The sequence below is a fragment of the Anopheles arabiensis genome, chromosome 2 (genome assembly GCF_016920715.1).
Source record: "Anopheles arabiensis isolate DONGOLA chromosome 2, AaraD3, whole genome shotgun sequence".
Classification (NCBI taxonomy): Eukaryota; Metazoa; Arthropoda; class Insecta; order Diptera; family Culicidae; genus Anopheles; species Anopheles arabiensis.
The window spans coordinates 48,981,891-48,996,947 of record NC_053517.1 but is presented as its reverse complement, the minus strand read 5'-3'; the positions used below and the strand labels follow the sequence as shown (position 1 = coordinate 48,996,947).

Here is a 15,057-nt window from a genome sequence, read left to right as displayed (position 1 = left end):
TATTGATTACCGATAGCAGCATAGTCAGTCTTATGTATGGGGACACGGTTCACTCGGGGCTTGAACCCATGAAGGGCATGATGAGTCGTGCTAGTGTACCACCAAACCGGCCAAAATCAATCAATTGACACAAATTGAAAAAATCATTGCATACGCACCGTGAATATACGAGATAAATATAAACCCTATTTGGTATTTAACATAATTTTAGTAATAGTTTTTTTTTGTTTAATAATTGTTGCAACATCTTAAAACAAAAAAAACTTTAGCTAAGAAAACATATTCCATAAAACATTTGTTTATTCGTTGAGTTCCTTTCTATGAAGATTCTAGTTCAGTTATGTTTTAAATAATTTTCCATCGCTAGTACTAGCTATCAGTTTACCGCAAAATACATACGCAAACTGAAAAAAATAACAAATTCCTCAAATATAATTGTTTGATACTAATCATACGTTTGAACAGGTATTCGCCGATAAACGCTATTAATGCGGACCGGAGGCAATAACGTATATCGAATATTAGCGTAAGTCGAATTTCGAGATGTTTAGTCAAGTTATAGCAAGTTTTCGTATTATTTATGTTGAGTGATAGGTTTTAGCCACTTAAATAGTTTTTTTTATCTGATTTGAACCGCATATTACAATTGTGTACCTTTTAAAATGGTTTCTAAAATTCGACTGAAAGGACATTTATTTTGCTTTTCAAATTTTATTTTATGTGTTATGTTAAGAAAATCTCATATAGCGAAATCTCGTATATCGAGTATGGCGTATATCGGGTAATACCTGCTTTTAGGGAAAGTATTTTAGTGTAGGTACTAGTGATGGGCAAGACGGCTCCGGAGCCGGCTCCACACCAACGGCTCCGCACCCACAGCTCCGGAGCCGGCTTCAAACTGCACCGCATTGCGCTGCCCATCGCTGCCATTGAAAAGGCATATTAATGACGGTAATTAACGGCTCCGGAGCCGCTGGTGCGGAACAAGTTCCGGGGTCGTTTGTGCGGAGCCAGCTCTGGAACCGTTAATGCTGATCCGACTCGGGAGCTGTTGGTGCGGAACCGGCTCCGGGCAAAAGTCACCAACCAAGGCTCCGGGACGTTGATGCGCTCCGAAACGCCCATCACTAATAGGTACAAATAAAATGCTGTTAAAGAATATTCTTAGGCCCTGGTCGAAGAATATGTTGCGGCAACATTTGTTCAATGACAGCATTTTCAACTTTTTATATTTTTTTCATAAACTGTTCACGTATTTGTCCATAAAAATGATGGGAGAGTATGCATCCGTTTTAGTTTGCAAATGCTTTTTAAACTGTTTCTACCACAAAGAAACATGAAACAAATCGCTTTGTTTCACATGCAACACTCATGGGTATTGGTAAACATCATGGGCAGAACGATATTCCGTCGATAAAAATATACACACACTATCTTTCCACTCATCGTTCCAAATCTTCCCACAGTGCCGCATGCGAGAGCATCCGTCCGAATAGAGCATTTACGCTCTTTGCGAATTATTTATTCGCTCCCGACGGATCCAACCGTTGCTCTATTTTCTCTTTCGCCGTACGATATTTGCGAGCGCCGTTCGCACACAACGCGTTGTCGCGGTTCTGCGAGCACCCCTAGCAGGCACTGAGAAGCAGGAAAGAACGAACAGCCAGCCGCAAGAGAAGCAAACGCGTCTCGTCTGAACGAAGGAATCTAGTGTGGTCTCAAGCCATTCTGTGGTGTGTGTCGTAGGTCGTCTAGTCTGGTTTGGTCTGGCACGCAGGATAACACCCGGTAGGATCTTCGCCCGGAGTACGCTGCCACGCAATCCAAGCTCGCACCGTCCGCTCTAGTTTCCCCCCACGTCTGTGTTCACGGAATTGACGGAGCAGCAGCAGCAGCAGCACCGTTCGCAAGCACCGCACAGCTCTTTCACCAACCGGTTCACACACGTTTGCCGTGCGTACAGCAAAAGGACGAAAAATGCAGGCTCGAAGCGTTATGTAAGTAGAGAAGCAACCTGCCAATTACGTTGACGGTGTGTTTTGTAATCGTAGCAAAGTCGAGCGGTGCAATTGTTACGACCACCGGGAGGATGCTACCCATTCGAAAGGGGAATCATCCGTTCTTCCCCACGTCAGAGTCCCCGAGAACGAGGAGACAAAAGGGTAGGCGAAATATCACCACGCGTGTGAAACTGCGTATCGATGGAAGTGTGAAGAAGAACGGACGGGGAGAGACCTACATTGTACAAAGCAACGGTTTGCCCGATTGGCCTTCCCAGCAGCGCTCGCATATGTGTGTGTGTATGTGTAAATGTGTATGCGGTGTGCGAGAAAATAGGATGACGTAACTGATTTGAAGTGTATCCAATTTTCCCCGCAAGTGACCTAAACGTGCAACGAAAACCTCCACCTCCGACCCATCCCCATCGTTTTGGCATTCGTTTTAGGAAGTGCAGCACAAATGGCAAACGATGGCCAGATGCGTTGCCTGCCTGCCTGCCAGGGGGGATGAGGCAGACAAGAAGAAAGCGTGGATTGTGTCGAACTTACTTTTATCAGAGAGCGCGTGTTGGATAGCAACTGTCAAGAGCGGGTGTGGTGCGGTGGGGTGGGTACACATGGGCAGGGATAAATGTTTGTATACAATTGAATTAATTGATGCACTGCAACGTGATACCTTCGACAGCGACAGCGGGTGGCAGTGCGATAAAACGGGCATGGCAAACCAAAAGATAAAACTTCTCGCTAAAATGAAGCACGCGCTAGCTATGACGGATGAGTAACGCGCTCTCTGGCAGTACGTGTTTGTCATGTGAGCGATGCTGCTATTGGAGCAGAAACACAGCAGCACCTTGCCATTTCCGTTCCGTTCCGCTGGCGGTGCGGGGACCGGGGCGAGGGACTGATAAAGATATGCTGAAGTGAGGCGCAGGAGTGGCGCAGCAAATGGGAAAATTGCTCACCTCCAATTGCATCGCAGCCACCTCCCACCCTCTTTTGCCACGAGCCAGCTAATCTTCCTCCGCGGATAACCGTGCAGGTGTGTGTGTGTGTGTGTTTGTGTGTTGTGGTACGATGGTATCTATTTGCGCGAGATATGCCCCTGCCCTGGACAACAGTCACACCATCACATGACCTTGAAAGAGGCGCATCAAACAGCGAGCGAGTTCGACCTGTTCGACTTTATCTGCCTCCGGTCCCACAGCTGCTTCGATGCTTCGGAGTTTCCTGCCACGCACATGCGTACAAGCAAAAAGGTGAAACTCGCCCCCGCGCGCCCAATCGTGGTAAACAAACCACCTTCGGGGCACTAATGGCACACGGCATCGATCGATACTGCTGGCACGGGTAAAGCGCGAGAAAGGTCACTTACCCGCGCGCGGATGATGAGTGTCAAGTGGGCGATATAAGTTGATTGTGCGATCGATTGATAGATGATATTAGCACAGCACTGCGATGCACACGACCGGCTGGACTGGCTCCGGGTGGACCGGATTTAGCGAGATTCAACCCACAATCCTGCTGCGTTAGAATTATGCAAACATCGGAATGTGCAGAATCGGCAACATTGGAAGCATTTGCACACCAGTGCCGACACTTAGCCCCACCGGCAAAGGAATCTATTTTCAGGGGCCTACTTCGATTAGCCGCACGGTTTGGTACTGTTGTCGTCCACAACACAACATTGGACCAAAAATAGAACAAGCGGGAACAAACCAAAGCAGCAGCAGCAAAGGGGGACGTGATTTGGTGTGTATGTCTCCGAGTGGTTTCAGACGAAAACCTCGACCTTAGCAAAGAAGCTCACACTAAGATGATCAGCTGAATGAGATGAGGATGCCCTGCAACAAAGAGACACTGGCGGAAAATCATTTGCTCCGTGTATCCGAGTCGAACCTGCTCCAAGGTTCCCGGTGCTGGTGTGGGTCGAGCCCTTCGCTTGTCTCTCTATTTCTATTCGCGAGCGTTCGCCAACAAGGGCAACCATGGGGCGGGATTTTTTTTGTTTTTATTTTTAACCGGTCTTTGAGCGGGTGCATCAGTGTTCCGAAAGGTTTGGTCGTTATTTAACACCCTTCCCCATTTTGGTCTTACCATTTTAGCCTGAACGCGAAACAGACGGTGGACGCGCTGCGGACGCTGGTCGGGACCGCCTCGCCGAAGAAGTCGCTCACCAAGGCGGCCACATCGGCGGCGGTGCAGGCGTTCCAGGCGCGCGACTACCATGAGGTGACGGGCGACATCATCGTGCCGTCGATGGTGCAGGGCATCGACCATCTGCGCGATCCGCGCCTCAACAAGGGGCTCGCGTTCACGCTGGAGGAGCGCCAGATCCTCGGCATCCACGGGCTGCAGCCGGCACGCTTCAAGTCGCAGGAGGAGCAGCTGGAGCTGTGCCGCATCTCGATCTCGCGCTACCAGGAAGACCTCAACAAGTACCTGTACCTGGTCGATCTGCAGGACCGCAACGAGCGGCTGTTCTTCCGACTGATCTCGGAGGACGTGGAAAAGATGATGCCGATCGTCTACACGCCCACCGTCGGGCTGGCCTGCCAAAAGTTCGGCCTGATCTATCGGCGACCGCGCGGCCTGTTCGTGACGATCAACGACCGGGGCCACGTGTTCGACGTGCTGCGCAACTGGCCGGAACCGGACGTGCGCGCGATCGTCGTGACGGACGGCGAGCGCATCCTGGGCCTGGGCGATCTTGGCGCGTGCGGCATGGGCATCCCGGTCGGCAAGCTGGCGCTGTACACCGCGCTCGCCGGCATCCCGCCGCACCAGTGTCTGCCGATCGTGATCGACGTTGGCACGAACAACAAGGACCTGCTGGAAGATCCGCTGTACATTGGGCTGCGGCACCAGCGCGTGCAGGGCAAGGAGTACGACGAGTTTATCGACGAGTTCATGCAGGCGGTCGTGAAGCGGTACGGCCAGAACACGCTCATCCAGTTCGAGGACTTTGGCAACCACAACGCGTTCCGCTTTCTGGACAAGTACCGCAACACCTACTGCACGTTCAACGACGACATCCAGGGCACGGCCTCGGTCGCGGTCGCGGGCATGCTGGCCGCGAAGCGCATCACCAACAAGCGCATCTCGGACAACACGTTCCTGTTTCTGGGTGCGGGCGAGGCGGCCGTCGGCATTGCCGATCTGGTGGTGAAAGCGATGCAGGCGGAGGGCACGGGCCTGCAGGAGGCGCGCGACAAGATCTGGATGTTCGACATCGACGGTCTGCTGGCGAAGGGCCGCCCGGAGGGTCGGCTCGGCGGGCACAAAGCGTACTATGCCAAAGATCACGGCGTGATGAAGAACTTTGCCGACGTGGTGAAGGAGGTGAAACCGTCGGTGCTGATCGGTGCGTCCGCGGCGGGCGGCGCGTTTACGCCGGAGATTCTGCAGGCGATGGGCCAGTTCAACGAGCGGCCGATCATTTTCGCCCTGTCCAATCCGACCTCCAAGGCGGAGTGTACGGCACAGGCGGCCTATGATAATACCGAGGTACGTTTGGGGTGGGCTGTGGGATGATTCCCGATGGCTGTTGCTGAAGCTGTTTCAAATTTACAACCGACCATTCCTCTCCTCCACAGGGTCGGTGCATTTTTGCGTCGGGTTCTCCGTTCCCGCCGGTGCAGTATGGCGGAAAGACGTTCATCACCGGCCAGGGCAACAACGCGTACATCTTCCCGGGCGTCGCTTTGGGTGTCATCGTTACCGGCACGCACCACATCCCGGAGGACATGTTCCTTATCGCTGCCCAGGTCGTCGCGGACCACGTATCCGAGGCGGACCTCGAGAAGGGTTCGCTCTACCCTCCGCTAAGTGCCATTAAGGAGTGTTCGATGGATATCGCAGTCGGCGTTACGAACTACGCATATCAGAAGGGTAAGCAAATGGGTGGATTAGTGGTGGAAGATTTGCCTGGAAGATTTGGAAGAAATTCTAACTTACCGCGTCTCTTTATCTAGGTCTCGCCTCGACCTACCCCGAGCCGGAGGACAAGAAGTCGTACATTGAGTCGCACCTGTACAACTACAACTACCAGAGCGCCATGCCCGTCACCTGGCCATGGCCGAAGCAGCACGAATCATCGAAAACGCGGGAAATCAATCCGACCAAACTGCAGGCATAATAGGCTGCGGCGGCAGCACAACAATGGCCCTTTGGTGGGGAAGTTTAATTAATTTCCATCTGCATCAGTTTCCACCAGTATTTATGTTGTCAGCGTCAATTAGGTCATTTATTTATTTTAAACCATTTTTGCGCACTGTTCGTAAGGCAGTTGCACGACAGGCAGCAGCAGTCCCACCACCACTACCTTACCATTCTGCCATCCTGCCGGCGTTTGTGTGCGTGCGGGTGATGCCACTACGACCCGGAAATCCCGGAAGCTGACTGCAACCGTAGAGAAAGAGAGAGAGAGAGATAACGTGGGAGATGTGTAACTATGTTCCTTTTTTACCTATTAACCAAAAGATCCACTCCCGTTTACGATTAGCTGTTAACCTATGTGATTGGTTGGAAATTTGTCTCACCACAGTGCTCCCGGATTCGGCAAACGAGGTTCATCGGTCCGATTTATAGACAAAATTGCTTAAAAAGGAACGGAACGAAATTGCTACACAGACGGAGAACGTGCGGCTAGCAAATAGTTTAACTATGTTGAATGGAATTCGTCTAGTTTTGCTGGAGTTGAACCGACTAGCGCTGCCACCCATACACACATCCGCACACACACACACTCGTTTGTTGTCAAGGCTAAAATACGGCTAAAAGCAAAGCAAGAAAAACTTACCGAGCTAATCGATTCGGTATTCGATACTTGAAATAAAATGAACCATTCTGTCAGACACCGTTAAATGCTCTGGAAGGAGAACGTGAGTGTTATGTTATTTTATTTGCTTTCGCAAAACAACGGAAAATGCCTCCTGTGGATGGCTCCGGATATCTCTCTCTCTCTCTCTCTATCACAGTACGTTAGTTCTTTGGAGCACGGTTCGTCAGGAACCAGAGCAATCCGAACAAGAAGGACGGCGGGCTGGTTATTACCGTCCCCTTGTCAGTGAGCTTTCGAGCCTCCTCCAGATCGTACTCAACGACATCGATAATTTCGTCGTCCACTCCGCCCCCGGCCGTAGCGATCTTGTCCTCGTCCGTGACCTCCGCGTAGAACAGCGTCTGCTCGGCACCGGAAGTTCCGACACCCGAACGATAGCGAATGATTTCCTCGATGCGCTCCACCGGGATGTCGTAGCCGCACTCTTCCAGTACTTCTTCGCGGGCGATTTCGATCGTGGAGATCGGTTTATCGATAATGCCCGCACACAGCTCCATCGTGACGGCAAGCTCCGGCGGGTACTTCTTCATGTCGATGCTGCCCGGCTCCACCCCATCGCCACTGATGATGCCATGGTAAACGGCTGCAAACGGGTGAAAGTGAGCCTAAAGCTGGAGACAATCTAAAGTGGAAAGAGTCTGACGGTACTTACCAGGTCGGAACTGTTTGACGAAAACCAGCTTCTTCCGGGTAACGTTAAAAATCACGATCGACACCGAATCGTGCACCTTCAGCAGGTCCCACGACTTTTGCTTCCCGTTCTGCGTGTAGTGGAAGCGGAACGGCTTCACGTAGGGCGAATCCGCCGGCAGTGGCCCGTAGTGTATGTCGGTAATGTTATTCATTGCTGGTCGGGGTTGGCAAGCTTTTAGATGTAGTCCTCGTCGCACAGCACTACTGCGGTAACATGTTATGCTGCCCTTGAACAAATAACGAAAAATAAATATTATTGACATAACAACCAAGACAAAAAACGGGACAACAAATAGCAACGCACAAGATACATATAGCAGCACCTCGTGATTTGCCACATTACCGTAGTTTTGGTCGAATGGGACAGGAATGGTTTATGTTAAATTAATCCAAATGCATTTCTCTATTATTTTTCATGAAACAACAGCAGCTCTCCGTGATTCATTTAAATAAATATTAAAAAAGTTCATGGTATATTTATCTTGGTAACAACCGCTTTTCTTCGAAACGCTTCAAACGTCAAACAGCTCCAGAAACGCTTCGTGGCACAGTGGTAGCTCATCTATGACACAGTGGGTGATTCAAAATTATGCAACGTTCAAATTTTCAGCTAAAATTAAAAAGAAACATCCGTTGGCACAACCGTTGTCGGTCAAAGCTTGTCTGTACCAGTAGTGGACTTGGCTTTCTGTGACTTATTAATAATCTATTGCAGGATAGTTAGTCCTACGTATGGGGGCACGGTCCATGCGGGTCTTGAGCCCATGACGGGCATGTTGTTAAGGCGTGTGAGTTGACAGTATTTGGGACAAAACATTAAAAATAACGTAATGTATGACAAATGAAATAACTTGATACGTTTATTGGCAACATCTAAATAACAAATATCTAAACCACACAATATCTAGACTATCGTTTGCTTGGCAGAAGGATTGCCGAAATCGAACATGTGAACATCAGTAACGACAATATAATAAGTGTTAATTCACAGTTTACAAGCATCATATTCCCAAGCAGCGAGCTTGCTGCAAAGCCACTCAATCTTCCAAACACATTTGTCAATCCTATAGTCATCGCTCTGAAATGTGAAATTGGGTCATTCTTTTACACAGGTGCATAACCATGTACACCAAATAGCTGCAAACCGTACCTTACTTTTGTGTTGAAAAGGGCCACCACATTGGCATTCACCAGCACTACACAGTGACCGGCGAATACGATCATCAGACAGAACAGGATCGCTACTGCGTACGGGTTGGTGACGAACTGCAGAGTAACACCGCAAATTCCAGCTACAGTAAAATTAAACATTGTCATAATTTTTACATCAATCTTTCCAAGCACCAGCGATACGGCAATCCCTTGAACGACGCTCATTACGCCCGATATTAAGGTGTAGGAAAATGTTTCACTTTCATCATTACAAAGCTCCATGCCAATTGCTTGAGTTCCATTCTGTTCCAGAATGTTACAGACCTTATTTCCTTCTACCTTTGCATTGGCCGAAAACATGTGATTTATAATGTCCGGAAACCACAGTCCTAGCCCACCATATCTGCAACCGATTGGGGGATATAATCCTTTTCATGTTCATATGGGATATGTGTTCTTACATTGTAAACGCTCCAATGTTGTGTACGCAGCAGATGATGAAGTAAACCACGTAGGGCAGCTTCACGATCGGCTGGACCATCGATTTCAGCAGTCCTCCAGAACCGTTTTCACTCTGCTCTCGGGCGATCGCGTCTTCCGGATCAAGTCGCAGTGAGGTCACCTCATAGCCATCGGTGCTGTCAGTGCCCTTGTTGAGCTTATAGACCTTCTTCAGTATTTCGAGTGCTTCCTCATTTCGGCCTTGTGAGACAAGAAATTTGGGACTTTCGGGACAGAAGCAGAATGCGATGCCATTCAGGAAGCCGGGCATCGTGTTGATGATAAACAGCAAACGCCATGGCTTAAACTCAAACGAGTCGGAGATAGTCAACACCCAGTCGTACGAGAGTATCCACCAACCGACCACTGGAGTAGAATAAACAATCGAAATTTCGGCTCGATTACCTTTACGCTCACACATATCAGGCCTTCAAAATTCACTTACATGATACGTAAACGATTCCGACACCTCCCCAAACGGAAGCGAACGACAGCATCTGACTCCGTCTGCTCGGGGTTGTGAACTCGCCCAGATAAGCGTACACCGTAGAGGCAGGTGCAGCAACACAGACACCGGTAAGTAAACGAAGGAAAAATAGCGACACGAACCCAGTCGCCAGACAGGACGTTGCACCGAAGAACGAAGTCCCGAACAGTGCGTACTTCAAGATCCGTTGGCGTCCTCTCGTATCAGCCAGATAGCCCCAGAAGTAGGACGAAACCATTATTCCTTTTGAATGGAAATAGAACTCTATGTAGCCACGTGCTGGTGACGAATCTTCAATGCGCTTCACACTCACCCAACAGCATGGAACCGCCAAGGATACCCTTCTCCCAAGGACTTAAGCTTAAATCGCACTGTGCTACGGGTAGAATGATGCTGATACCGACTGCCTCATTCACTACCGTCATCATGCTGACACCAGAAAGTACCGACAGGATGAGCTGCACCTTTCCAAAGCCCGTCAACTGGAGTGCCTCGTCCAAGGTATGGTCATTTTGGGCTTTACGTACTGTTGCTTCCGAAATGGGTAAATCTGAATGTGGAGTTGGTAAACCATTTTCCATAATTGCCTTTGTGAGAGTATACTTTTCAGTTCACTGTATACAGGCTACAAATAGGTGTACGGGCTTGTATGGTTGGCACACAATATTCAAAACACTAATATGATACTATACATGATTCAACAACCAGTAGTTAATAGAGGACGCGTTTGTCTGCAATTACGCAAAGCCAATCTTTTAACATCATCAAGCTAAAAACGTCTAAACTGCACTAAAACGAATTCTTTCCCATTACCCAGTAGTTAGCCATATGTTCAACGATCTTGTTCGATGCTTATCGGTGTTTATAATCAATTTGAACCAGTGTAGCAGCGAAAACCTAACTTCTTTGATAAAAGCGCACACATTTCTTTGTGCTATTGAGTAATATAACTTTGAGTCGGCGCCAGTTCACTCGGGTTCGTTCAACGATGAAAATGGTTGGATTGGGGTAGAGAAGTTGAAATATTCAAAATATAAAGGTGGTTGCAAAAAGAAAAATATTGTTATATGTAAAAATCACATCATATCATATTTGATAATTTCGAAGTGTGTCGGTTAAAGTAATTGATTGACGGGAGTTATTACCATCATAACTGTGTGATGATGATTAGAGTGGATTACTAGTTCATAAATATCATTTACTTGTTTAATGCGTGTATTACTGTTTTCACAGCTCGTTAAGTAAAGCCTATAAAAGTCATTGCATTTTGGTTTGAAATATGAGTGCTATAACATGTAGAATGGCGTAATTACAAACGTCATCTTTGTAGTGTAAGTCTGGGGGTGCGATGTATGTTATATTGATCTAATTATTTCCCAAATATAAGGCAAATATAACAAAATAAACTACAGTTTTGAGATAAACCAATTCGTAAATCCATCAAACATGATTTTAATACACATGATTTATTTATTTACTTATTTATTTCATTATTTTTGAGTAAGTCGGCTTTTAATCGTATCGGCAGTACTTCTTAGGCTATGTGTAATGAATAATGAATAATTATGATGTTTTGCTTTGATACTAGTTTTGTTTGTTGCCGTAAAACGAGAACACTTTCTTGGTTAGCACTTCTTCTTCTATTTGGCGTAACGTCCAACGCGGACATGCCGGCCTATACAGGTTGTCGAGACTTAATTCATTACCACGTAGCCGGATAATCAATCCTTGCTACGGGGGGACGGTCCATTCTGGGCTTTAACCCATGACGGGCATGTTATTGAGTCGTTCGAGTTGACGACTGTACCACGGGACCGTCCTTGGTTAGTACATCGTTGTCAAAAAATCAGTTCGAGTTAAGTACGCACCAGGATACATTCAACAAGAATGAAGACAAAATTATTACCAAGGATACATTGCATATGTGTGCAATAAAGCGTAACGAGATTAAAAAGATACACATGTTCAATAAGGCAACAAAAATAATCAAAGCTAAAACGTCATCTATTCAATAAATCCTTGGCACTGTAAACTATATCGAAATGGTTCAATGTCAATCGTAGTTTAAGTGGTAGATATTATTGACTAAAGCATGAAGATCAGTTGATAAACTATTAGATAACCTAGTTGTCGAATGCAACCTCCATCACGCGACGTTAGAGATGGAAAGTATTTGTTCCAAACTCAACCTGCTTGCAAAGATAAAATTCAACACCTCATTATCTCATATCAATTGGCTTCACGTTGGAAATCATAAAAAAAAACAATTCAGCTTTCAAGTGGGCGAAGCAACATCACGCTTTAAGGTGAACTTTGGAATGTGTGGAAGATTTATTTACATAATGATAATGTGATTAAGTACATGGCACCTTAAACTAGCAAGTTCGCCTTGGCTAGCATTCTCCCCCTTCCGTCTTTAATGTGTGCGTGCGCGTACGGTGTCACTTTTTTGGCAACAGGAATGTAAGACCCGCACATAGAAACAGCAACCCGGACAGCATGTAAAACGTGACTGGACAGTTTTGTAGGATCAGTAGCCCTATCACAGCACTCGCTACGAAGCAGCTCAATCGCCCAATCATGTTCGTTAGAGCAACGGCCATCGCCCTAGAATAGAATAGATTTTGTATTTTTGGGTTTTAAATACATTGTCGTTAACACATGGCTACCTGTCGACGAACTTACCTTACGTTCGTGGGAAAGATGGCCACCACGTTTGCGTTCACCAGCAGCACACAGTACCCGGCGAACACTATCTCGAGACAGAATAGGATTGCCACGGCATACGCGTTGGTGATGAACTGTAGCGCAATACCGGACACACCGGCCACGATGCAGTTGAAGACCATCATGACCTTCTGATCGATTCGGCCCAGTACAGCCGAGGTGATGAGCGCATATATGCACCCAATAATGCCCAGCAGCAGTGTATAGAGGAATGTTTCGATCTTCACCTCATCGTCGCAGAGCACGACGTCCGAGGTGACGGGTAGGGTTTCGTTACGCTGCAGTATGGCGCAAACTTTTCGTTCGATCTGTGTGGCGTCCTGCGAGAATACTTGGTTCATAATCTCCGGGAACCACAGCCCTAGTCCACCGTATCTGAAATGACGACGATGGTTTTGGTGTTTTTCATTTGCGATCTAGGATGTGTGAAATTGGTTCATGCACTTACATTGCAAACGCTCCAATGTTGTGTACGCAGCAGATGACGAAGTACACCAGGTAGGGCAGCTTCACGATCGGTAGAGTCTGCTGGACCATCGATTTCAGCAGTCCTCCAGAACCGTTTTCACTCTGCTCTCGGGTGATCGCGTCTTCCGGATCAAGTCGCAGTGAGGTCACCTCATAGCCATCGGTGCTGTCAGTGCCCTTGTTGAGCTTGTAGACCTTTTTCAGTATTTCGAGTGCTTCCTCATTTCGGCCTTGTGAGACAAGAAATTTGGGACTTTCGGGACAGAAGCAGAATGCGATGCCATTCAGGAAGCCGGGCATCGTGTTGATGATAAACAGCAATCGCCATGGCTTAAACTCAAACGAGTCGGAGATAGTCAACACCCAGTCGTACGAGAGTATCCACCAACCGACCACTGGAGTAGAATAAACAAACCGAAATTTCAGCTCGATTACCTTTACGCTCACACATATCAGGCCTTCAAAATTCACTTACATGATACGTAAACGATTCCGACACCTCCCCAAACTGAAGCAAATGACAGCATCTGACTCCGTCTGCTCGGAGTGGTGAACTCGCCCAGATAAGCGTACACCGTAGAGGCAGGTGCAGCAACACAGACACCTGTTAGAAACCGGAGCACCAGCAGCGACGTGAATCCAGTCGCCAGACAGGAGATCGCACCGAAGAACGAGGTCGCAAACAGTGCGTACTTCAAGATCAGCTGTCGGCCCCTCGTATCAGCCAGATAGCCCCAGAAGTAGGACGAACACATTGTACCTACACTTTGCAAAGAGTCACATCAAACACACACACTCTACACCAGCTCTACTACTCTGTCGGGAACTGAAACTCACCTAGAAACACAGCACCTCCAACTATACCCTTCTCGCCAGCGTCCAGATCGAGATCGCACTGAGAGGCGGGGAGAATGATGCTCATGCCCATCGCTTCGTTGATCGATGCCATCATGCCGAGTCCGGCTAGAATCGAGAGGACGATCTGTACACGCCCGAATCCGGCCAGCTCCAGCGCCTCGTCAAAGCTATGCCCGCCCGGCGGTTTCTGTCCCTTTTCCAACGCACCAACCGTTTTTTCCACCGTAAATACCATGCTTACTGCCGATGGGGCCATCTGCTACTTCGGACGTTCTGCGGTTTCTGCTCAATGAGGGTGACCGTCTTGGTGCGGTTCTGGGGCGAAACTAAACGCGTGAGCTATCCGCCCGCTGGCCTGCTGCTGCGTGATGAGAGTGCGATTATTTAAAGTCGTAAGTGTAAATAGCGGGCGCATGCAGTACTTTGGCACAGCCAAGATGAGCTTATCAGTGCGAGCGCGCGCGCGAGCATACACACAACACAGGGTGGTCGCGTACGATTTGCAACCTCAGGCGTACCGGCTCGTGAGCAGATGAATGACGGTTCAAAATCACGGCAAACACGGTGACGATCAACGTGCAGCCGCGATAAGAAGGAGCGCTTCGGGGACGCAATATAGCGGATCAAATGTAGGTGAATAGTACAAATTTTACTACAGGAAGCCATGGTGCCGGCTATTTCAGAAAGTGTGGCGTCACTGTGTGAGATAGATCAGGAATTGCACAACAAATGTTCTTTTGCACAGCGCACAACCACAGCTGGACGCAGTTTGAGTCGCCCTCTAATAGGCGTGTCGTGGACCCTCGCATTTCCATCGCATCGTTTGGCAAGCCCTGCCGTCCAAACATCCCTTTCGTTTACTCCTATTGCACGCGCACCCTTGTCTATGCTACTGCATACACTCCATAACTGCCCTCCCTTTTTTCTATTGCGCTGTAAATGCAATTCTGTCCCCTCTGTCTCTCTTTCCTTGTAGCAAGCCAGCGCAAGAAGCTCACCTTCCAGTGTTTCAGATTTCCCAGACAATTTGCTGCTCGGTGCGAAAAGCGCACAAACTTCGTGCTCGGTGCTCGATTATTGGCCACAATGCGATGGAGCATTGCATTCCGAATGCATCCCACCCAACAGCGAAACAGTTTTGGTGTCGTGTTTGGGGAAATGGTAGAAATCGGTCGCTATTTAGAAGGGACACTCCGGGGCTGAAGGGACTACCCCAAAGAGGCCCAAGAAGCCAGAGACGGTGGCAGAGTTGCATGAGCAAGAAGCAGTACAAGCGGACAACTGTAGCTTCCCTCGTGAACGTGCCCTTTTTTGCGCGGGATGCTGGGCGC

General features: G+C 48.2%; 4 protein-coding genes across 8 annotated transcripts; 1 reads left to right on the top strand and 3 right to left on the bottom strand.

Annotated features, from left to right (window-relative positions):
• Nucleotides 1-1,606: 1,606 nt before the first annotated feature.
• LOC120893396 (NADP-dependent malic enzyme) lies at nucleotides 1,607-6,863 on the top strand. The gene is made up of 4 exons (XM_040295240.1): nucleotides 1,607-1,997; nucleotides 4,103-5,504; nucleotides 5,594-5,888; nucleotides 5,972-6,863. Exons 1-4 carry the CDS (start codon nucleotides 1,978-1,980, stop codon nucleotides 6,133-6,135), a joined length of 1,881 nt encoding a protein of 626 aa, XP_040151174.1. The 5' UTR covers nucleotides 1,607-1,977; the 3' UTR covers nucleotides 6,136-6,863.
• On the bottom strand, nucleotides 6,864-7,808 carry LOC120893397 (uridine diphosphate glucose pyrophosphatase NUDT14-like). The gene is made up of 2 exons (XM_040295242.1): nucleotides 7,493-7,808; nucleotides 6,864-7,423 (listed from the first exon to the last, which is right to left on the bottom strand). The coding sequence occupies exons 1-2, from the start codon at nucleotides 7,794-7,796 to the stop codon at nucleotides 6,981-6,983; spliced, it is 747 nt and encodes a 248-aa protein (XP_040151176.1). The 5' UTR covers nucleotides 7,797-7,808; the 3' UTR covers nucleotides 6,864-6,980.
• Nucleotides 7,809-8,366: 558 nt separating this feature from the next.
• LOC120897482 (synaptic vesicle glycoprotein 2B-like) lies at nucleotides 8,367-10,452 on the bottom strand. 4 transcript variants are annotated; one of them, XM_040302414.1, is made up of 6 exons: nucleotides 10,366-10,438; nucleotides 9,987-10,223; nucleotides 9,632-9,916; nucleotides 9,147-9,552; nucleotides 8,684-9,088; nucleotides 8,367-8,611 (listed from the first exon to the last, which is right to left on the bottom strand). In XM_040302414.1, exons 2-6 carry the CDS (start codon nucleotides 10,099-10,101, stop codon nucleotides 8,443-8,445), a joined length of 1,380 nt encoding a protein of 459 aa, XP_040158348.1. In that variant the 5' UTR covers nucleotides 10,102-10,223; nucleotides 10,366-10,438; the 3' UTR covers nucleotides 8,367-8,442. The 4 variants fall into 4 exon arrangements, with proteins under 4 accessions (XP_040158348.1, XP_040158345.1, XP_040158346.1 ...); XM_040302411.1 differs by having other exon boundaries at nucleotides 9,987-10,452; XM_040302412.1 differs by having other exon boundaries at nucleotides 8,434-8,597; nucleotides 9,987-10,452.
• A 1,494-nt stretch (nucleotides 10,453-11,946) lies between these two features.
• On the bottom strand, nucleotides 11,947-14,087 carry LOC120895924 (synaptic vesicle glycoprotein 2B-like). Of its 2 annotated transcripts, none has more exons than XM_040299662.1 (5): nucleotides 13,706-14,087; nucleotides 13,344-13,628; nucleotides 12,849-13,263; nucleotides 12,359-12,775; nucleotides 11,947-12,280 (listed from the first exon to the last, which is right to left on the bottom strand). In XM_040299662.1, exons 1-5 carry the CDS (start codon nucleotides 13,980-13,982, stop codon nucleotides 12,115-12,117), a joined length of 1,560 nt encoding a protein of 519 aa, XP_040155596.1. In that variant the 5' UTR covers nucleotides 13,983-14,087; the 3' UTR covers nucleotides 11,947-12,114. The 2 variants fall into 2 exon arrangements, with proteins under 2 accessions (XP_040155596.1, XP_040155597.1); XM_040299663.1 differs by having other exon boundaries at nucleotides 13,344-13,633; nucleotides 13,706-13,809.
• Nucleotides 14,088-15,057: the final 970 nt, after the last annotated feature.

What these genes read in the sequence shown, in the direction of transcription:
- LOC120895924 (XM_040299662.1), bottom strand. Translation starts at nt 13,982, where the DNA reads ATGGCCCCATCGGCAGTAAGCATGGTATTTACGGTGGAAAAAACGGTT. An exon ending in TGGAGGTGCTGTGTTTCTAG is followed by an intron (nt 13,629 to 13,705) that starts GTGAGTTTCAGT and finishes TGCAAAGTGTAG; the next exon opens with GTACAATGTGTTCGTCCTAC. An exon ending in AACATTGGAGCGTTTGCAAT is followed by an intron (nt 12,776 to 12,848) that starts GTAAGTGCATGA and finishes TCGTCATTTCAG; the next exon opens with ATACGGTGGACTAGGGCTGT.
- LOC120893397 (XM_040295242.1), bottom strand. Translation starts at nt 7,796, where the DNA reads ATGTCAATAATATTTATTTTTCGTTATTTGTTCAAGGGCAGCATAACA. An exon ending in CGTCAAACAGTTCCGACCTG is followed by an intron (nt 7,424 to 7,492) that starts GTAAGTACCGTC and finishes ACCCGTTTGCAG; the next exon opens with CCGTTTACCATGGCATCATC.
- LOC120893396 (XM_040295240.1), top strand. Translation starts at nt 1,978, where the DNA reads ATGCAGGCTCGAAGCGTTAT. An exon ending in CGGCCTATGATAATACCGAG is followed by an intron (nt 5,505 to 5,593) that starts GTACGTTTGGGG and finishes TCTCCTCCACAG; the next exon opens with GGTCGGTGCATTTTTGCGTC. An exon ending in GAACTACGCATATCAGAAGG is followed by an intron (nt 5,889 to 5,971) that starts GTAAGCAAATGG and finishes CTCTTTATCTAG; the next exon opens with GTCTCGCCTCGACCTACCCC.
- LOC120897482 (XM_040302411.1), bottom strand. Translation starts at nt 10,254, where the DNA reads ATGGAAAATGGTTTACCAACTCCACATTCAGATTTACCCATTTCGGAA. An exon ending in TGGCGGTTCCATGCTGTTGG is followed by an intron (nt 9,917 to 9,986) that starts GTGAGTGTGAAG and finishes TCCATTCAAAAG; the next exon opens with GAATAATGGTTTCGTCCTAC. An exon ending in CTTTTCAACACAAAAGTAAG is followed by an intron (nt 8,612 to 8,683) that starts GTACGGTTTGCA and finishes TTCACATTTCAG; the next exon opens with AGCGATGACTATAGGATTGA.